The 23,306-nt window shown below is 38.1% G+C and overlaps 1 protein-coding gene across 1 annotated transcript in view; it reads left to right on the top strand.

Annotated features, from left to right (window-relative positions):
* MAEA (macrophage erythroblast attacher, E3 ubiquitin ligase) overlaps positions 1–23,306 on the top strand; it is a 245,163-nt gene that overhangs the window by 42,201 nt on the left and 179,656 nt on the right. Inside the window, exon 2 of the mRNA XM_053704240.1 lies at positions 8,273–8,455. Coding sequence (XP_053560215.1) covers positions 8,273–8,455 — 183 coding nt within the window. The remainder of the gene's footprint in view (positions 1–8,272; positions 8,456–23,306) is intronic.

Here is a 23,306-nt window from a genome sequence, read left to right as displayed (position 1 = left end):
AAAAATTTTCCTTTCTGGGATTTTGATGATAGCGATTTTATGGTGGCGATAGATGTTACTTCAAGCGGAAGTTCCAAGAAAAAAAAAAAGACAATGTTTAATCCTCAGGGCTTATTTGTCTAGCCCTGCTAGGGTTTAGAACTTTGTTGACCCTTGAACAGTTCGGTTGTACCCTGGTCAGCAAGCTGGTCCTGGTTGGACCATTTTTTTCCTTGCAGTATCCTCTTTTTGATCCTATATACTTGGGGATCTAGGAGATTGTTATGCAGTCTCTCTTGCTGTCGCCTGATAGGAGTTTTAGGATGCTTGTTTCATTTCCAGGTAACTTTGTGGTTGTACCGCAAGGTTTTTGGTTTTGATCCGGCACCTGGTTTTGGGGGTCCGGTTTTTAAACCTAGTCCTTGTGTTTCTTCTTTTAACTTCTATTTGGCTCCTCCTTAGGTAGTTTTCCTCATCTGATTCTAGGAGTTCAGTGGGTCGAGGGTTTCTCTTCTCTGCAGTGTACCCTCCCTTCGAGTTCCTGAGGGGGTAATGAGGATAGGTATTCTGGATCCCGAGTTAGTCTCTATGGGTGTCGGTGCCTCTTTCCTGCTTCTTTTCCTTAGGATCTCGTGGCTGGAGATTCGTTATCTGCTCTTGTCGATGCTGGGATTTTTTAATCTCTCTTGTCCTTTGGGACATTGACAGTCGCTGCTGTGATAGGACTGTTCGATCGGAGTAGGGTTCAGGAATTCTGACTGCTCTGTTTGGGCATTGACCATGTATCATGTCTCTCGAAGGATCCTTCCTTAGGTTGGGAGGCCTTGCTGGTTCGGGAACCTTCCCTTAGCGGGTAGTTGGTTCTTTCTTATTGGTCAGGGTGTCTTCCCTTACCCCGTTTTCTAGTAGGGGAGGTGTTGGTCCGCCCTGCTTACTGATTTTTTTCTCTTGTTCCTTTCCAGGAATGTCCTGGTGCAAATTTGCTAGCTACTCGGTTGGCTAGTTTCTATGGTTTGACGTTTAGTCTGACTGCTTATCCGATGAACGCCGGCGGCTTTCGTTTGTGATGTAAACGGATGTTACTGTTCTGTTCCTGTTCTGCTCCCGGGTTTTTTTCTGACCTCCGGATGTTCAGTTTCTCTCTGCTAGTTAGCTGTCTATGGTAAGGTAGTCTTGTTCTACCTTTTGTCCTTCTGGGACTTCGGTTCCGGTTTACATTGGTTCCTTTTGGATCAATGTAGGAGCTGATCTGGAAAGGAATTTTTCCTTTCTTAGCTCTGCTCCGTCGGTAGAGTATTTTCTACGGGACTTTGTCCTTTTGCAACCTGGTAGCTGCTCTTTTTCAAGTTATGCTAGGGGCTTCTCTCTCTGTTTTGTCCTTGAATCTTCGGAGATTGTTTCTGGGTTTTGTTTTTCTTCCCTTCTTTCAGTTAGGGAGAATGTGGTGTGGGAGTTTGTTTTTTGTTTCCCTTGCCATTGTTCATGGAGAAGTTTTTATTTGTGCGCTCCTAGAGAGTGGGACTCGGAGGCTTTTGTGCTCAGTGGAGTCCAGAATTTAGAGTGATCTCTAACTGGCATCATTATGGTTCTAATTGATGGGCAGTTACCTTGTCCTCTTTCCATATTTTTGTTCTTCCTGCTTCTGTTGAAGTAGTTTTTTATTGGGAATCCGGGTTGTGTCAGGCTGTGGTGGCATCAGAATGGGCTGCATTTTTGTTCCCGTCCGTTTGCATTCAGTGTCCTCTATAAGCTTGGGTATTGATTTCCCAAAAGTAATGAATGCAGCTGTGGACTCTCCCCATTTTAAGAAGAAAAACTTAAATTATGCTTACCTGATAATTTTCTTCTGTACGGGGAGAGAGTCCACAGCTCCTCGCCCGTTTTTTTTTTTCTGTGAGCGGCCTTAAATTCTTTTGTGGCACCTTTTTTTCACCCTGATATTTCTCCTTGTTCCCTTGGCAGAATGACTGGGGGATGAGGGAAGTGGGGGAGGTATTTAAGCCTTTGGCTGGGGTATCTTTGCCTCCTCCTGGTGGCAGGTTCTGTATTTCCCAAAAGTAATGAATGCAGCTGTGGACTCATTGTACCGCATAACATTTATATATGTCGCAGCTGCAGGAAGCTCCAGCAGACTCAGGTGTAAAGTGACAGCCGAGAGCTGGTCTTCTTGAGCTGCAGGCATCTGCATATGGGAATGGAGCACGATCGGTGCTCCTGTTCCATATAAAGGGAGATGCCAGATGGTTACAGACGGTGACACACAATGTGTGTGTCACAGTCTGTAACGATTATCCACTTGTGCCAGCGGGAGGTGGGGGAGGGAGTGAGAGTGACCCTATCTACAGACAATAAAATTGAAGGGAGAGGAAGAGATGGTTAGCTACACTACAGAAAAGTGGTGGAATAGGGGGGTGCGGGTGCCCTAACTAACAATTGCCGGAGGGGGGAGGTGTGGGGACCACTACCCTACAGAAAAAAATCTAAAAAAAAAAAAAATTATAAATATTTATATATTTGGTGCTGGCAGACAGCTGCCAGTACTAAAGATGGCCGCCAGTAGTTGGGATCGGGATGGTTAGAGTGCTATTTGGGGGGATCAGGGAGGTTGGAGGGTTGAGGATGAAACAAAATATAATAATAAAAAAAAACTAAACAGCATATTGGCAGACTGTGTGCCAGTACCTAAGATGGTAATCTCTACATTACAGCTAAAATTAGCCTTAAAAGCTACCTAATTAACCCTTTCACTGCTGGGAATAATAGAAGTGTGGTGCGCAGCTGCAATTGGCGGCATAATAATAACCAAAAACCAATGGCAAAGCCATGTATAAAAAGAAATGTGATTATGAAATCACTAGGGGGCACTAGGCAATGACAACAAATATATGGTAGTGTACAAAATGTAGATAAATGCTCATGGGTAATATTGTATAACACAGATAATTCAAATAAATAAATAAATTATCCAAATGGAACATAGGCTCTCAATAAACCTTCAGTAAGCCATCAGAATTATGGAAATCATGAGACCCACCAATAAATTCAGAAATACTGATAAAAGGTCCATAAACAGTGGAAGGACAACCACACAGAATTCTGTTATGTCCAAATACAGGCTGTATTGTAGCAGGTCACTGAGTACAGACGTATAGAATACGGCACAGACTGCACTCTCCTCCTTCAAAAGCTAGCAGCTCTAAATGAAATCCAAAACACAGAGAGGCGCCAACATGTGTTTACAATAAACATTTTAAATGATACCGCTCCCTGAACTTTCTATGTTGAGCACCCTGCTTCCATATTAGACGGACCGTCTTTTCCCTACGAGCTACCATCCGGTTCCAGGACCGAGGATCAGCCAGCTGGTTAGCTGTGATAACCAGCCTGTTTCCACAATCACATTGGTGTGCTCTTCGCAAATGTGAGTACCCTGGGCTTACTTGTTTGATATCCTATTTGTGACCTACTGATGTACACATGTTGGCGCCTCTCTGTTTTTTGGATTTCATGCAAAGCCATGTATGTCTGCTATTTATGAACAAAGGGGATCCCAGAGAAGCTTTTACAATCATTTGTGGTCATGATTGCACTGACGCTATGTTTTGCTGAAGGAGCAGCATTGCACTATTAGCAGCTAGCTGAAAACATCTAGTTGGCCAATCACAAGAGACAAATGTGTAAAGACACCAATCAGCAGCTAGCACAAGAATATGTACACAAGAAGTGCATTTAAAAGTGTCTTAAAATGACATGCTCTATCTGAATCATGCAAGTTTAATTTTTACTTTCCTATCCCTTTAAATTTTTTCACTGAAATTCCCGGTAGCAAAGGGCTTGAAATTGCATGTTCTGTATCGAATTTTTATTTTTACTTTAGTGTCCTGTTTAAATATGGTTTTCTTAATCTGCAAGTTTACTATGAATTTCTTTTAAAGCAGATCCTTCACTGCTTCTTAAATTAATTCAATGATCTAACATTCCCTGCAGAAAAAAGGTAGTACTATGTTAGCCAATGTATTTAAAGAAAGTAAAAATCCTTTTGTAAGAAAACAAAAGTGATGTACGGGTGATACCTTTTAATAGCTGACTAATTGTGAATACAGTTGTAAGCTAATGCCTGGCGAAGGGACTGTATCCACTATTAGCTAGTAAAGGTATCCGCTGTACTTCTATGGAATACGATTGCTGTTAAAAAGGCAAGTGTGGTTGTTTATCTTTGTACTTAAATTGTGAGGCACAAATACAAATCTAAATTTAGATATACAATAATTTTTTTTTTTTGGTGATACCATTTTTTTTAGAATACAAATCTTTTTAAAATTATTTTTTTTTAAAAATTTTTGGAAGTGAAATTTGGTTTTGTTAGTACAATCTTCTTTTTTAGAAGTACACTTTTCTCTTTTGGAGATGCTTTTTTTTTTTTCTCTTGAAAGTACAATTTTTTTTATTTTTTAATTACTCTTCCAGCATGTGTCAAAACACTGTCAAAAATAAAAGCTAGTTCCCATTTTGCGAAAGTACTTGTGATGTCACTGCAGTCTGTTTTTGCTTTCATTTAAATGGCTGACAAAATCAGAACAAGCACTTTAGGTATGTTAAAACGCATAAAAAACGTATGGTAAATGACATCATAAAAAATTTAGATTTTCATGATTACTTTGGGTGAGAGCAGACAAAATAACCATGTTTACTAATTCACTGATTATTTCACCTGTGTTCCAGTTCAGATATCCTAAAAATCTGGCCTGATAGAGAGGCCTGAGGGCAGGTTTGAAAACCAGTGCTCTACATTTAATTAAAATCAAAACCGTAGCTACTTTCTAGGCAAAGCTGACTTGCTGTGATATCACAAGTCCTTTAGCAAAATGGTAACTAACAGTTATTTTTTTTACATTTTTTTTTGACCCATGCTGGAAGTGTAATTGAAAAAATAAATTTAAAAAAAAAAAATACTTCCTGAACAAAAAATTATATTGTTCTTCCAAAAAAGATTGCACTTTCAAAAAAAAAGAAGAAAATAATTGTATTTGTAATTTAAAGATTTGTATTCTAAAAAAATTGTATTTGAAAATTAATTTTTTAGGTCATTTATTTGTATATTGCTGCAAAATTCTGTAGCACTAATATGATATGAGCTACTACAGTAATCACTGTGTAGAATGTAGCTGTGTTAGGCTTGTGAAGTCTACAGTGTGCAATAATTCTTATGACAATTAGAAAATCCACAATTATTAATGTTCCACTTTTTTATTTTATTTAATTATTTAAAAAATCCCACATTTTTTTTTGCTTCTACCACAAAATAATAAAGACATTTCAAGATTTTCTTTTATTTGCCATTCACCTTAGCAATTAGTAGACAGGGGAATTGTTATTCTTATATGGACCATTTATTAACCCCCCCCCCACACACACACACACACACACAGGTTTTGCCTTAAAAGATTTGTGGTCTAATTCCTCCAGGTGAACCAATGACAAGAGGAATTTATGTGCAGCCACCAATAAGCAGCAAGATCCAAGTAATGCATTGTTACTCCTGAGAGTACCTAGTTATGCTTTTCAACTAAGAATACCAAGAGAGTTATTGAGTTTTGACCTGCTGTATGCAAGACATTGGCAACCAGTATAATTTAGAGTTTGCTGCCTTACCAGAATAAAAAAGTGCAAAACCCAGTGGAATTTGAAGTATTTCCTTTTTTGTACTGGATGTTACTGCAGATTATCACAAGCAACTGTTGACAAGTTCTCTTCCGCATCTTGGAAGCTACACAAAAATGTTCATATTTCATGGATGCCAGCCTGCTATGGACTTCATTATGGTTGAATGCCAGAGTGATTCATGCTGTAACATTTCCTTTTTTTTTTTTTTTAATGCAAAGGCTAGTCTTTTGTTTTTGTTATTATCGTAGTGTCTTTAGAAAGCAGCTCATTTTAGTTCTGTATACAGAAGAGTCACTGGGCCCATTTCCCAGTAGACAGCTTGTATCAGAGCTGGAGATTTTCATTCGGTGAAGATAACGCAGTCTAAATTGGTGCAGTAGTGTAGTTTGTTCCTGGACACGTTGGCATGTTTACTGAAAGTAGCGATCGAAAACTCTTGCATAACTGCAGCAACTCATTTTACAGTTAATTATTTAGATTTTTTATTTGTGCCATGTGTATAATACCTAATGCAACAGATGTGATTGGGGAGAGATTAAATATAGAATTCAGCCTATGATTCATTAAATCCCGTGTAAGGTTGTTTAGTGGTTTCTTAAAGGGCCACTAAAGTCAAATTTAAAGTTTCATGATTCCGTTCGAGGATGTGCAAAAGTGTACAGTACATTTTGTGATTGGCTGATGGCTGTCACACTATACAGGGGGAGGGGAAATTGGATAACTGAATTTTGCCAGAAAATGTTCTACTATTGTAATATTCAAAGTAAATGCTATTGCATTGTCGTTAATTATTCAGTTCCACTGTATTTAGCGGTCCTGTAAAATAACTGCTAATTGGTGTACAAAAGAAATGTTTGTTTCTTAAAGGAATTGTTGTTCTATATCTTAAAGGGACATTCTTATGCCAAACTTTAATGCTGTTAATTATTTAGAGCATGTCATTTTTGCATGATTTAACCTAGCTTGCTATGTGTTTAACCTGAGCAAAGCCGCATATGGTTGATGACTGATGGCTACATGTGTATGCTGCTCCATATGTCACAGTCTGACTTTACAGCTCCTGAGCAGCACTTTAGCTTTTGTATTTACCCCTATGTGAAGGAAGAGTGAAAACAAATAGGGAATAAAGGGATGTGCACATCCACTGAAAAAAATATAAATATTAGAGGGATATAAAAAAGCAAACAATGCTGTGATGTGTTAGAGCATTATATTATTGGATTATTCCTTGCATGTAACTGTGTGTTTAAGCCCTGTATAGTGAGAAATTTAGATGCTCTAATTTGTTAGAGTGTAATTTTATCACTAGTGATGCTGCAACTCGATATGTTTAACCCCGAGTGGAAACTGCTGCTGATCCAAATAAACACAAAAGTGTGTTCTAGGGGGTGCTAGGATAAAGGAGGTTCCCTGTATTGGATAAAGTGCATATATATAAATATATAAAAATAAAATGAAAAAGAAACAAACTGTAAATAAGATTAATATATAAGTTGTCACATGATTGGAAATCAGCTTATTTATTAATGCGCCCTAAGGCAATATGCATCAACGGCTTTTGCAACATTTTGTTGTCTTGATTACAACTCCGATATAATGACAGAGATTAGTGACTGTTTGTACCTGGGAGATAATGTCTGTCAGTACTTCCAGAGAACACAGACATATGAATATAAACATAACTGTCTGAGAGTTATACAATTAAAGAGTTTGCAAATGTGTTAAATGCATTTGTTTCGTTTGAATTGCTTATTGTTATAACATTCCCATGAAAATCTTCCCAAAATGCTTAATTCAATAAAGTTCTGACGAAGGTCTTCACAAAATGCTTATTCTAATAATGTTCCAATGAAGGTCTTCACAAAATGCTTGTTCTTATAATGTTCCAATGAAGGTCTTCACAAAATGCTTATTCTAATAATGTTCCAATGAAGGTCTTCACAAAATGCTTATTCTAATAATGTTCCAATGAAGGTCTTCACAAAATGCTTATTCTAATAATGTTCCAATGAAGGTCTTCACCGGAACATTATTAGAATAAGCACAAAATGCTTACAATAAAGTTCTGATGAAGGTCTTCACAAAATGCTTATTATAAAGTTCTGATGAAGTTCTTCACAATATGCTTATTTTAATAATTTTCTGATGAAGGTTTTCACTAAATGCTTCAGGGCTCGACAAACCTGGGAGCCATTGGCTCCTAGAATTTTATCCCAGGCTCCTAAAATGTGAGGTTATTCTCCATATATCTATATGCAAATACCACTGTCTGGCTCCTAAAAGTATGTCCGGCTCCTACATATTCTTTCTGGCTCCTACATTTTAAACAGATTCGTCGACCGCTGGTTTACTATAATAATGTTCCAATGAAGGTTTTCACAAAAGGCTTATTCTAATATTGTTCACTTCTGATGAAGGGCTTAAAAAAATGCTTATTATAATAATTTTCCGATGAATGTCTTTCACAAAATTCTAAAAATAGAAAGTTAGTTAATGAAATAATTGTATTGTTTTTTTTTTTTTTTTTTTTAATCAAGAAAGAAATACCCACCTTCAGAGAGGTATTTATTACTGCAGTAGTCTTCAATGGAAACACTGACACATTTTATGTTTTTTGCCTGTTTTCTAGGTACCTTATGAGACTCTCAACAAGCGCTTCCGGGCTGCCCAAAAGAACATTGACAGAGAGACCAGTCATGTGACTATGGTGGTGGCCGAACTAGAGAAGACTCTGAGCAGCTGTCCTGCAGTGGACTCTGTTGTCAGTCTGCTTGATGGCGTGGTGGAAAAACTAAGTGTTCTTAAGAGAAAGGTAACCTTTGCCTGATCTGCCCGTGTTTGTGAATGTGTATATGTGGTATTGTGCAGTCCTAAAGACATATTTGCTTTTCCTCTCTTTACTTGACCAATGGAACAACAAACCACCCACGTCAGATTTTCTCAGCAAAGCCTTGTGTTTCCATTTTTTTTTTGGTTTGCTTATGAGGGATGAGTTGTTGTTGTTTTTTTTTCTCTTTTTCTGTTTTAAACAAAATAAAATAAAAAATTGGGTTTTGAAATGTGAAATAAAAATATGTAAGGGTTTATATGTTATATAAAAAAAATTGTCATTGATAGCTTTAGACATTTTGTTGAAGAACTGATTTGAGCTAATCTACTTGATTTCAATAGATGCAAAGAGATTGTTGTCAATGGGTGGCTGTGGCCTTTTTTAGAATTTAGAGATAATTGGTGGAGGAGTGATCACATGATGATGCATGTAGGTGACCCTCCCCTCCACTGTCTGTGAGGGAAACCAAGATAACTGGAGCAGCCATTAATTTAATCTGTAGTAATAATACATCTGCAAAGCAACAGGGTTTTTTTTTTGTTCTGCTATTAGCGCTGCTGATTGGACCAACAAAAATGTCCTCACTCAGGACCAGCAGTGCTCTATTGGTCCTGTGTTCTGCTTCTACTGTGTGTTTAACCCTTTTCCGGGGATTAAAGGGACAGTTAACACCTTGATATTGTTAGAATAAATGTTTAGTTATACATAATGAAGCAACTTTGCTCATTTTCATGAAAATTGAGCAATTTCTAATTCTCAAAACCTGAAATGCAGCCTGCTGACATCTTAAGGCTAACTCTGCTACCTATCTCCCTAATTGGCTTTATCAGATAACAACTGTAAAACCCTGCATTCTGCAATAACTTTATGATCGCGGCTAGTGTTGTTCTCTAGACTAAAGCCCAGATTGGCTCCTCCAAATAAGGCAAATGGAGGGTGGAATTTGTGTATTGAAAAATAATTGCAGTAAGGAGGGTAATTTTGTTTTTTAAAACATGACTTTAGACTTGGCTGGTATGTTATTTTATAGCAACACAACAAAAATGTCTTGCAGTTATGTGTTTACTGTCCCTTTTAAACACTTAGATATGCAGTGTTACTAGTACTAACACGTACAGATGTTTTGAAATCCTTAAAGGAACATTCCAGACCCAATACATCATTTTGATGACTTATTCTTACATACCAGAGAAGCATCCTGCAACTGGTCCCACATCTATAAGCTTGTAAGAAGTACGTTAAAGATTTAAAAATTGGTTTGTTAGGAGCCGAAAAAGGCCGCCAAGCTCCGCCCACCTATTGTATTTATATTTTGGTATGTTAAGTTTCAACCAATCACAATTGACTCTTCAATACGTTTTCCTACTCGCACATGCTGATTTGTGCATGTGCAATTTGAAAAATATTAAACATGCACTGCTAAACTGTCATAAATGGGGAAAAAAGCTATTTTGACAAGAAGAAAGCTGTGGGTGGAGCTTGGTGGCCATTTTTGACTTCATCAAATGATGATTATTTAAAAGTTCCATGTACTTCTTACAAGCTTATAGATGCTTACAATAAATAATAAAGAATAAGTATTGGGTCTAGACTTCCCCTTTTAAGGCATATTTGCCTATTTACATTCTAGGGCTTCAGAAAAACCAGGAAGATTTCCTAAGCCAATAGACTGAATCATCATATAGAGTGGCTCTTATGGATGTTCTTTTGGAATTATCTCTGAAGTTGGGACATCTAGAAATAGTTCCCATAGTTGAAAGAAACCAACAAGCTTTCCATGTGCTTTCCAAAAAGCAAGAAGACCCTTATGTTTTCAGGGTAAATGTCATGGTGATTCCTTTGACATACAGACTAGCCCGTCTTTCCTCCAGTAGCCTTGCTTCTTAGGCCCTCATGCAAAATCAGCAAACTGCCTATCTGCGTTAAAAATAGCATCGTAATCAGTATTCAGCATCAAACATTCTGGTTGAAATACGCATCTCTTTGGCCAATGCTTGAAATGTTGCAGTCGCATATATTTTCCTGCAACATTTTGTGATTCAATCAGCCATATTGACTTGGAATGCTTTTCAAAAAACAAGTGAGAAAACAAGCACGTTTGTATTCATGCCGCAAATCTTCGCCACCTACTTGCTGGCGAGCACCATTGTAAGCAACGGAGGAAAATAGAGCCAGACAGCAGTGAAGAAAAAAATACTTGTATATGCATAATTCATCATTTTATTTTTAGTCCAAGATTCCATCTTTTTTTATGTTGCTAGACTTGAAAATTAAAAAAACAAAATGCCTAAAAAAAAAAAAGAAAAATGTCACTGTTTGTTTTAAATTGCTACTTGAAAACTGCTTAGTGTTGTGTTTTTTTTATTTAATAACTGCTTGAAAAATCACTGCCATTTGTGCAAATATTGACAGCATATTTCCTCTGCATTTATATTTGAATACACGTCAAAATACAACGTAGATTAAAGCGAACCTGCTTTTTTTTAATAGATGTCTTAGTGTAATTCAAATCTCATGCAGGACAATCAGAAGGTTTTGTCTAGCCAAAAATGACTTTATTTTCAAGTCTAAGTGTAGCCACCAATTAGCAAGCGCTACCCAGGGTTCTGAACTAAAAATGTGCCAGCTACTAAGCTTACATTCTTGCTTTTTCAAATAAAGATACCAAGAGAACAAAGAAAAATGTATAATAGGAGTGAATTATAAAGTTGCTTAAAATTGCCTGCTCTATTTAAATCATGTTAGTTTAATTTTGACTAGACAATCCCTTTAAATACCTTCATGTAGACCTTCTGCATCGTTTTTTTAAAAGCTATCTTTAAAACGTGAAGCGTATCCAAACCCACTGTGGGACTCATTATACAAGTCCATTCACGGTGGTCTACCTAGGTAGCGATCCTGTGTGATTTGCATGAACTGTTTAAGCCGTCTACGTCGCTGACGGAGCTATGGTGCCTCCAGAGGATCATAATGGTGTGATCTTTGCTATAGTATTGAAGCGGAGCTGAAGCCTTGTAGGTAAGTATCTCTGACAACTATTCCCCCTGAACTAACACAGGCACATTAGGCACAATATGCTACTATAGGCATAGATTGCTCAGCGCTGCGCTATATTACAGTCAAATCTGTAGTGATTGGAAGTATTTTCCCACCCTTTCCGTAACATAGACCATCTGCTTGGCATTAATCCCATATGTTATGGAGGACTGTGGTCCATCATCATTTTACAAAAGAAAACAAAATGTATGCTTACCGGATAAATTCTTTTCTTTCGTAATCATGATGGTCCACAGGCCCTGCCCGCTTAATCTTGGGCAACTGTTCTAATGATACCTCTATAGACCTTGCTTTGGCTTTCCTACTTTTCTTTTCCTATTCTCTACTTGTCTATCTGTGAAATTAAGAGAGAGACGGGATTAAAGGGCCACTAAACCCAAAATCTTTCTTTCATGATTCAGATAGAACAAATTTAAACAACATTACAATTGACTTCTATTATTTATTTTGCTTCATTTTTTAGATATCCTTATTTGAAGAAAAAGCAATGCACATGGGTGAGCCAATCACATGAGACTTCTATGTGCAGCAACCAAGCTGCAGCTACTGAGCATATCTAGATATGCTTTTCAGCAAAGAATATCAAGAGAATAAAACAAATTAGATAATAGAAGTAAATTAGAAAGATGTTTAAAAATGCATTCTCTTTCTAAATCATGAAAGAAAAAATGTGGGTATCATGGCCCTTTAAGTTCTTGACCTGACCATCATCTTTCCGAAAGAAAAGATAATAAGCATGTTGGTTGCACATCTTGATTTGGCGCTTCTATCTTTGAAAGGCCAGCCTTTTCTGTGGTTTCTTTAGCAACACTTTCAGTATAAATAAGATATACGTTTTTATTTGTATGCAAGCTTTGTTTTTTAAAAAAAGTAAGTTTTATTTTACATACAGTATAGTCATACATTGATTTATGTTGTTTATATTGGTACTTTAGTAGTGAGTTTTATATTCCTTTAATATATATTATATGTGTTGTTTATAGTTGCCACCTTTCTTGAACAAAAATACCGTTCATGATAATTTACATAAATAATGATACAGCATAACTCAAAAACTAAAGCTGCTAGGGCTTAATTTAAATGATCATTTGTTTGTGATTAGTATCCGACACACTCATCAGAAGTTTCACTTTGACAAGAGCTTTGTTTCAATTTGTATTATTTATTTTCTACTTTCATATGAACCTTAAAAACACCCGCCATGTCAGTAAAATACTAGCTGGGTGGGAGCCCTAGTGTTATTATGTAATATTTCATTATATTTAAATTATGCAGCTGTAAAAACAGCAATATAAAATAGTGTTTATGCTTGTGAGGCAGGTCACTATCCATCATTAAGACAGTGGGGAGTTCCGTTTATCAGCTAGTGAGCAGTCTTTTTTTTTTTTTTTTTTTTTTTCCCTATTTTATATTAAAAAAAAAAAAAAAAGAACCTTTGCAACAGTTTTTTTTTTTCACCATGCACACAGACATACACTTCCTGTTCGCTTCAATTCCAAAAAGGACAGCATGAAAAAAAAAATTGTAATATTCTTCTGCAAATCTGTTGTTTTCAGCTATGAAGCCTGTGGAACAACTTCCTCAAAAGCAGTCACATGATCACTAGGAACAGGTGCTATTGTGAAACGCGCACAAAACGAGCTCTACCTAATCTTTTATTTTTATGTTTCTTCTAAACCTATAAATAATAAGTTTACCTTCTTCAAGATTTATTTTTTAACTGTTTAGATATATTAAAATAACAAGTCTTGTGTCAAGTTTTAAATAATATTACTTTGGTAAAGTCTTTCAGAATACACATGATTCATCTAGATAGTTACTTGTTTAAATCCTTTTCAACCTCTGATTCATTCAATAACAACTTATTGTTTGACATCTCTTGAAGATTATATCCTGCTACACCTGGAATATATTAATAGACAAAGGAGAAATACTATTTCTAGTGATTCATTCCTTGATTGATGTTTTTAACAAACATTCTTTCTTTCATGTAATTAGCAAGAGTCCATGAGCTAGTGACGTATGGGATATACATTCCTACCAGGAGGGGCAAAGTTTCCCAAACCTCAAAATGCCTATAAATACACCCCTCACCACACCCACAATTCAGTTTTACAAACTTTGCCTCCCGTGGAGGTGGTGAAGTAAGTTTGTGCTAGATTGTACGTTGATATGCGCTCTGCAGCAGGTTGGAGCCCGGCTTTCCTCTCAGCGTGCAGTGAATGTCAGAGGGATGTGAAGAGAGTATTGCCTATTTGAATTCAATGATCTCCTTCTACGGGGTCTATTTCATAGGTTCTCTGTTATCGGTCGTAGAGATTCATCTCTTACCTCCCTTTTCAGATCGACGATATACTCTTATATATACCATTACCTCTACTGATTCTCGTTTCAGTACTGGTTTGGCTTTCTACTACATGTAGATGAGTGTCCTGGGGTAAGTAAGTCTTATTTTTATGACACTCTAAGCTATGGTTGGGCACTTTTATATAAAGTTCTAAATATATGTGTTTAAACATTTATTTGCCTTGATTCAGGATGTTCAATATTCCTTATTTCAGACAGTCAGTTTCATTATTTGGGATAATGCATTTGAATAATCATTTTTTTCTTACCTTAAAATTTGACTTTTTCCCTGTGGGCTGTTAGGCTCGCGGGGGCTGAAAATGCTTCATTTTATTGCGTCATTCTTGGCGCGGACTTTTTTGGCGCAAAAAAATTTCTTTGTTATTTCCGGCGTCATACTTGTCTCCGGAAGTTGCGTAATTTTTGACGTTTTTGCGCCAAAAGTGTCGGCGTTCCGGATGTGGCGTCATTTTTGGCGCTAAAAGCATTTAGGCGCCAAATAATGTGGGCGTCTTTTTTGGCGCTAAAAAATATGGGCGTCATTATTGTCTCCACATTATTTAAGTCTCATTGTTTATTTGCTTCTGGTTGCTAGAAGCTTGTTCACTGGCATTTTTTCCCATTCCTGAAACTGTCATTTAAGGAATTTGATCAATTTTCCTTTATATGTTGTTTTTTCTATTACATATTGCAAGATGTCCCAGATTGACACTGAGTCAGAAGATACTTCTGGAAAAACGCTGCCTGGTGCTGGATCTACCAAAGTTAAGTGTATTTGCTGTAAACTTGTGGTATCTGTTCCTCCAGCTGTTGTTTGTAATGAATGTCATGACAAACTTGTTAATGCAGATAATATTTCCTTTAGTAATGTTACATTACCTGTTGCTGTTCCATCAACATCTAATACTCAGAGTGTTCCTGTTAACATAAGAGATTTTGTTTCTAAATCCATTAAGAAGGCTATGTCTGTTATTCCTCCTTCTAGTAAACGTAAAAGGTCTTTTAAAACTTCTCATTTTTCAGATGAATTTTTAAATGAACATCATCATTCTGATTCTGATAATGATTCCTCTGGTTCAGAGGATTCTGTTTCAGAGGTTGATGCTGATAAATCTTCATATTTATTCAAAATGGAATTTATTCGTTCTTTAATTAAAGAAGTCTTAATTGCATTAGAAATAGAGGATTCTGGTCCTCTTGATACTAAATCTAAACGTTTAAATAAGGTTTTTAAATCTCCTGTAGTTATTCCAGAAGTGTTCCCTGTCCCTGATGCTATTTCTGAAGTAATTTCCAGGGAATGGAATAATTTGGGTAATTCTTTTACTCCTTCTAAACGTTTTAAGCAATTATATCCTGTGCCATCTGACAGATTAGAGTTTTGGGACAAAATCCCTAAGGTTGATGGGGCTATCTCTACTCTTGCTAAACGTACTACTATTCCTACGGCAGATAGTACTTCCTTTAAGGATCCTTTAGATAGGAAAATTGAATCCTTTCTAAGAAAAGCTTACTTATGTTCAGGTAATCTTCTTAGACCTGCTATATCTTTAGCAGATGTTGCTGCAGCTTCAACTTTTTGGTTGGAAGCTTTAGCGCAACAAGTAACAGATCATAATTCTCATAGCATTGTTAATCTTCTTCAACATGCTAATAATTTTATTTGTGATGCCATCTTTGATATCATTAGGGTTGATGTTAGGTATATGTCTCTAGCTATTTTAGCTAGAAGAGCTTTATGGCTTAAAACTTGGAATGCTGATATGTCTTCTAAGTCAACTTTGCTTTCCCTTTCTTTCCAGGGTAATAAATTATTTGGTTCACAGTTGGATTCTATTATTTCAACTGTTACTGGGGTGAAAGGAACTTTTTTACCACAGGATAAAAAATCTAAAGGTAAATTTAGGTCTAATAATCGTTTTCGTTCCTTTCGTCACAATAAGGAACAAAAGCCTGATCCTTCCCCTACAGGAGCGGTATCAGTTTGGAAACCATCTCCAGTCTGGAATAAATCCAAGCCTTTTAGAAAGCCAAAGCCAGCTCCCAAGTCAACATGAAGGTGCGGCCCTCATTCCAGCCCAGCTGGTAGGGGGCAGATTACGATTTTTCAAAGAAATTTGGATCAATTCGATTCACAATCTTTGGATTCAGAACATTCTTTCACAAGGGTACAGAATAGGCTTCAAGATAAGGCCTCCTGCAAGAAGATTTTTTCTTTCCCGTGTCCCAGTAAATCCAGTTAAGGCTCAAGCATTTCTGAAATGTGTTTCAGATCTAGAGTTGGCTGGAGTAATTATGCCAGTTCCAGTTCTGGAACAGGGGCTGGGGTTTTACTCAAATCTCTTCATTGTACCAAAGAAGGAGAATTCCTTCAGACCAGTTCTGGATTTAAAAATATTGAATCATTATGTAAGGATACCAACATTCAAAATGGTAACTATAAGGACTATTCTGCCTTTTGTTCAGCAAGGGCATTATATGTCCACAATAGATTTACAGGATGCATATCTGCATATTCCGATTCATCCAGATCACTATCAGTTTCTGAGATTCTCTTTCCTAGACAAGCATTACCAGTTTGTGGCTCTGCCGTTTGGCCTAGCAACAGCTCCAAGGATTTTTACAAAGGTTCTCGGTGCCCTTCTGTCTGTAATCAGAGAACAGGGTATTGTGGTATTTCCTTATTTGGACGATATCTTGTACTTGCTCAGTCTTCACATTTAGCAGAATCTCATACGAATCGACTTGTATTGTTTCTTCGAGAACATGATTGGAGGATCAATTTACCAAAAAGTTCATTGATTCCTCAGACAAGGGTAATCTTTTTAGGTTTCCAGATAGATTCAGTGTCCATGACTCTGTCTCTGACAGACAAGAGACGTCTGAAATTGGTTTCAGCTTGTCGAAACCTTCAGTCACAATCATTCCCTTCGGTAGCCTTATGCATGGAAATTCTAGGTCTTATGACTGCTGCATCGGACGCGATCCCCTTTGCTCGTTTTCACATGCGACCTCTTCAGCTCTGTATGCTGAACCAGTGGTGCAGGGATTATACAAAGATATCTCAATTAATATCTTTAAAACCGATTGTACGACACTCTCTGACGTGGTGGACAGACCGCCATCGTTTAGTTCAGGGGGCTTCTTTTGTTCTTCCAACCTGGACTGTGATTTCAACAGATGCAAGTCTGACAGGTTGGGGAGCTGTTTGGGGGTCTCTGACAGCACAAGGGGTTTGGGAATCTCAGGAGGTGAGATTACCAATCAATATTTTGGAACTCTGTGCAATTTTCAGAGCTCTTCAGTCATGGCCTCTTCTAAAGAGAGAGTCGTTCATTTGTTTTCAGACGGACAATGTCACAACTGTGGCATATGTCAATCATCAAGGAGGGACTCACAGTCCTCTGGCTATGAAAGAAGTATCTCGAATTCTGGTATGGGCGGAATCCAGCTCCTGTCAATTTCTGCGGTTCATATCCCAGGTATAGACAATTGGGAAGCGGATTATCTCAGTCGCCAAACGTTACATCCGGGCGAATGGTCTCTTCACCCAGAAGTATTTCTTCAGATTGTTCAAATGTGGGGACTTCCAGAAATAGATTTGATGGCTTCTCATCTAAACAAGAAGCTTCCCAGGTATCTGTCCAGATCCAGGGATCCTCAGGCGGAGGCAGTGGATGCATTGTCACTTCCTTGGAAGTATCATCCTGCCTATATCTTTCCGCCTCTAGTTCTTTTTCCAAGATTCTAAAGGAATGCTCGTTTGTTCTGCTGGTGGCTCCAGCATGGCCTCACAGGTTTTGGTATGCGGATCTTGTCCGGATGGCCACTTGCCAACCGTGGACTCTTCCGTTAAGACCAGACCTTCTATTGCAAGGTCCTTTTTTCCATCAGGATCTCAAATCCTTAAATTTGAAGGTATGGAGATTGAACGCTTGATTCTCGGTCATAGAGGTTTCTCTGACTCTGTGATTAATACTATGTTACAGGCTCGTAAATCTGTATCTAGGAAGATATATTATCGAGTCTGGAAGATTTACATTTCTTGGTGTTTTTCTCATCATTTTTCTTGGCATTTTTCAGGATGGTTTGGATAAAGGTTTGTCTGCAAGTTCCTTGAAAGGACAAATCTCTGCTCTTTCTGTTCTTTTTCACAGAAAGATTGCTAGTCTTCCTGATATTCATTGTTTTGTACAAGCTTTGGTTCGTATAAAACCTGTTATTAAGTCAATTTCTCCTCCTTGGAGTTTGAATTTGGTTCTGGGGGCTCTTCAAGCTCCTCCGTTTGAACCTATGCATTCGCTGGACATTAAATTACTTTCTTGGAAAGTTTTGTTTCTTTTGGCCATCTCTTCTGCTAGAAGAGTTTCTGAATTATCTGCTCTTTCTTGTGAGTCTCCTTTTCTGATTTTTAATCAGGATAAGGCGGTGTTGCAAACTTCTTTTAAATTTTTACCTAAGGTTGTGAATTCTAACAACATTAGTAGAGAAATTGTGGTTCCTTCATTGTGTCCTAATCCTAAGAATTCTAAGGAAAGATCGTTGCATTCTTTGGATGTAGTTAGAGCTTTGAAATATTATGTTGAAGCTACTAAAAATTTCCGAAAGACTTCTAGTCTATTTGTTATCTTTTCCGGTTCTAGGAAAGGTCAGAAGGCATCTGCCATTTCTTTGGCGTCTTGGTTAAAGTGTTTGATTCATCATGCTTATGTCGAGTCGGGTAAAACTCCGCCTCAAAGGATTACAGCTCATTCTACTAGGTCAGTTTCTACTTCCTGGGCATTTAGGAATGAAGCTTCTGTTGATCAGATTTGCAAAGCAGCAACTTGGTCTTCTTTGCATACTTTTTCTAAATTCTACCATTTTGATGTGTTTTCTTCTTCTGAAGCAGTTTTTGGTAGAAAAGTACTTCAGGCAGCTGTTTCAGTTTGATTCTTCTGCTTATAATTTCAGTTTTTTTCATTATAAGATTTAAACTTTTTTGGGTGTGGATTATTTTCAGCGGAATTGGCTGTCTTTATTTTATCCCTCCCTCTCTAGTGACTCTTGCGTGGATCCACATCTTGGGTATTCATTATCCCATACATCACTAGCTCATGGACTCTTGCTAATTACATGAAAGAAAACATAATTTATGTAAGAACTTACCTGATAAATTCATTTCTTTCATATTAGCAAGAGTCCATGAGGCCCACCCTTTTTTGTGGTGGTTATGATTTTTTTGTATAAAGCACAATTATTCCAATTCCTTATTTTTTATGCTTTCGCACTTTTGTCTTATCACCCCACTTCTTGGCTATGCGTTAAACTGATTTGTGAGTGTGGTGAGGGGTGTATTTATAGGCATTTTGAGGTTTGGGAAACTTTGCCCCTCCTGGTAGGAATGTATATCCCATACGTCACTAGCTCATGGACTCTTGCTAATATGAAAGAAATGAATTTTTCAGGTAAGTTCTTACATAAATTATGTTTTTTCACAACACCCTCAATTTTTTATACTATTATAAAATGCAATTTAATTTTATAATGGAATTAACCCCTTAACCCAAAATGAGCTATATATACGTCCAAGCTGCAGGAAACTCCAGTAGTCCCAGCTGTAAAGTTACAGCCGAGAGCTGGAGTTCCACAGCTCATGCCATCTGCCTGCATATGGAGCTGGAGAACGATCGGTGCTCCAGTTCCAAATGAAGGCAGATGCCAGATTGTTACAGAAGGTGACACTGTGTGTGTCACCGTCTGTAATGATCATCTGCTGGTGCTGGCGAGAGGTGTGGGAGGGAAACTGGGAGGCGGGTGGGCGGTCCAGCAGCCGAGAGTGGAGGGGGAGGTAGGTAGTGGGATGGCCCTACACTGCACAAAAAAAAAATTGAGGGAGGGGTGGGGAGCTACACTACAGAAAAAAGGTTGGTTGGGGGACCTAGATAATGATCGCCGGAGGGGAAGGATGGGGGACCACTACACTACAGAAAATTAAAAAACAAAAAAAAAGATTGCTGGGGCAGTTAACGCTTTTGTAACCGGTAAGGGTATATAAGCTGCAAATTTTTCATCTAACACAGACTTTCTTGGGCTATCATGTACTCTACTCACAGGAACTGAGACCATTTGATAAAGATGCCAGTTAGGTAGATAGATAGATTTAGATATATATAAATCATCAAAAATTGTTAAATACCACTCCCCTTACCCACAATCCCCAGTCATTCTCTTTGCCTGTAGTAGTTGCAAGGAGGTGGTACAGTTAGGTGTCTGTAAGATTCTACAATCAAGAGTTTGTTATCCATTTCAGTCTCTTCAGTAGAGCATTTGTGGCTTTTAAGCATTTGGGAACTTGGGGGGTATAATCTCCTCTGTGCCTCCCAATTGATTTATTACTTCCCTTGTCAGAAAGCCTGTTTAAGTTTGCACAGTCTTTTCATTTTTCACAGGTCCATAGGAGGAGGGTGCCTGCTGCAGGGCAGTAAAGGTTAATTCAGTTTTTCTGATGAGGGGTTATATTACAGGGCATTGACAAGGTTCTGGCTCATGATTTTTTTATTACTTTGTAAGCGATTTTCAGTTTGTTTTTTTGCAAGCAGTAATCCTAATGAATAGAGAAGGGTATTACTGGACCTGTATGTTGGGCTGTAAAAAATGTTTGACACTGATAACATGATGTTTGTGGGCAAACGATTCTATGATGGGAGATAATATAACGTTTTTTGTGGACAAACGTTTCATTTATTTTGGCAATGGAGGGTACACATGGCTTCATTTAGACTTGGGTATATGAACCCACATGACTAGGTTTTTTAGACCGCTTTGGTGCGGTTATTGTTTAAGGCTGTGAGACATCGAGGTAGATGGGCAGGGCCTATTTCTCTTGTTAAGTGTATCCAGTCCACGGATCATCCATTACTTGTGGGATATTCTCCTTCCCAACAGGAAGTTGCAAGAGGATCACCCACAGCAGAGCTGCTATATAGCTCCTCCCCTAACTGTCATATCCAGTCATTCTCTTGCAAGCCTCAACCAAGATGGAGGTCGTAAGAGGAGTGTGGTGTTTTATACTTAGTTTATTCTTCAATCAAAAGTTTGTTATTTTTAAATGGTGCCGGAGTGTACTGTTTATCTCAGGCAGTATTTAGAAGAAGAATCTGCCTGCATTTTCTATGATCTTAGCAGAAGTAACTAAGATCCATGGCTGTTCTCACGTATTCTGAGGAGTGAGGTAACTTCAGAGAGGGAATGGCGTGCAGGTTTTCCTGCAATAAGGTATGTGCAGTTAATATTTTTCTAGGGATGGAATTTGCTAGAAAATGCTGCTGATACCGAACTAATGTAAGTAAAGCCTTAAATGCAGTTATAGCGACTGGTATCAGGCTTATTAATAGAGATACATACTCTTATAAAAGTGTAATTTAAAACGTTTGCTGGCATGTTTAATCGTTTTTTATATATGTTTGGTGATAAAACTTATTGGGGCCTAGTTTTTTTCCACATGGCTGGTTTGATTTTTGCCTAGTAACAGTTTCCTTAGGCTTTCCACTGTTGCAATATGAGTGGGAAGGGCCTATTTTAGTGTTTTTCTGTGCAGATAAAAATACTGACAGAGACATTTGGAGGGCTCAAAAGGCTTCAAATTCGTTTTTGAGGGAGGTAAAAAGCCACAGTAGAGCTGTGGCAGTTGTTGTGACTGTTTGAAGAAAAAAAACAAAAAAAAAACGTTTTTGTCTTTTATTATTCAGTTTTGGGTATTAAGGGGTTAATCATCCATTTGCAAGTGGGTGCAATGCTCTGCTAACTTGTTACATACACTGTAAAAATTTTGTTAGTGTAACTGCCTTTTTTCACTGTTATTTCAAATTTTGACAAAATTTGTGTTTCTTAAAGGTGCAGTAACGTTTTTTATATTGCTTGTAAACTTGTTTAAAGTGTTTTCCAAGCTTGCTAGTCTCATTGCTAGTCTGTTTAAACATGTCTGACACAGAGGAAACTACTTGTTCATTATGTTTGAAAGCCATGGTGGAGCCCCATAGGAGAATGTGTACTAAATGTATTGATTTCACCTTAAACAGTAAAGATCAGTCTTTAACTATAAAAGAAATATCACCAGAAGATTCTGACGAGGGGGAAGTTATGCTGACTAACTCTCCCCACGTGTCAGACCCTTCGCCTCCCGCTCAGGGGATGCACGCTAATATGGCGCCAATTACATCAGGGACGCCCATAGCGATTACCTTGCAGGACATGGCTGCAATCATGAATAATACCCTGTCAGAGGTATTATCCAGGTTGCCTGAATTAAGAGGCAAGCGCGATTGCTCTGGGGTTAGGAGAAATACAGAGCGCGCAGATGCTGTAAGGGCCATGTCTGATACTGCGTCACAATATGCAGATCATGAGGACGGAGATCTTCAGTCTGTGGGTGACATCTCTGATTCGGGGAAACCTGATTCAGAGATTTCTAATTTTAAATTTAAGCTTGAGAACCTCCATGTTTTGCTTGGGGAGGTATTAGCTGCTCTGAATGACTGTAACAATGTTGCAGTACCAGAGAAATTGTGTAGGCTGGATAAATACTATGCGGTACCGGTGTGTACTGATGTTTTTCCTATACCTAAAAGGCTTACAGAAATTATTAGCAAGTAGTGGGATAGAATGGGGGTGCATTTTTCCCCACCTCCTATATTTAGAAAAATGTTTCCAATAGACGCCACTACACGGGACTTATGGCAGACGGTCCCTAAGGTGGAGGGAGCAGTTTCTACTTTAGCAAAGCGTACTACTATCCCGGTTGAGGACAGTTGTGCTTTTTCAGATCCAATGGATAAAAAATTGGAGGGTTACCTTAAGAAAATGTTTATTCAACAAGGTTTTATTTTACAGCCCCTTGCATGCATTGCGCCTGTCACGGCCGCGGCAGCATTCTGGTTTGAGGCCCTGGAAGAGGCCATCCATACAGCTCCATTGACTGAAATTATTGACAAGCTTAGAACACTTAAGCTAGCTAACTCATTTGTTTCTGATGTCATTGTTCATTTGACTAAACTATCGGCTAAGAATTCCGGATTTGCCATCCAAGCGCGTAGGGCGCTATGGCTTAAATCCTGGTCAGCTGACGTGACTTCGAAGTCTAAATTACTCAACATTCCTTTCAAGGGGCAGACCTTATTCGGGCCTGGTTTGAAGGAAATTATTGCTGACATTACTGGAGGTAAGGGTCACACCCTTCCTCAGGACAGGGCCAAAGCAAAGGCCAAACAGTCTAATTTTCGTGCCTTTCGAAATTTCAAGGCAGGTGCAGCATCAACTTCCTCCGCTTCAAAACAAGAGGGAACTTTTGCTCAATCTAAGCAGGCCTGGAAACCTAACCAGTCCTGGAACAAAGGCAAGCAGGCCAGAAAGCCTGCTGCTGCCTCTAAGACAGCATGAAGGAACGGCCCCC

This window comes from Bombina bombina, chromosome 2 (genome assembly GCF_027579735.1).
Source record: "Bombina bombina isolate aBomBom1 chromosome 2, aBomBom1.pri, whole genome shotgun sequence".
Taxonomy (NCBI): domain Eukaryota; kingdom Metazoa; phylum Chordata; class Amphibia; order Anura; family Bombinatoridae; genus Bombina; species Bombina bombina.
Note: the sequence above shows the minus strand (reverse complement) of the source record. Positions and strands in the feature narration are given on the sequence as shown.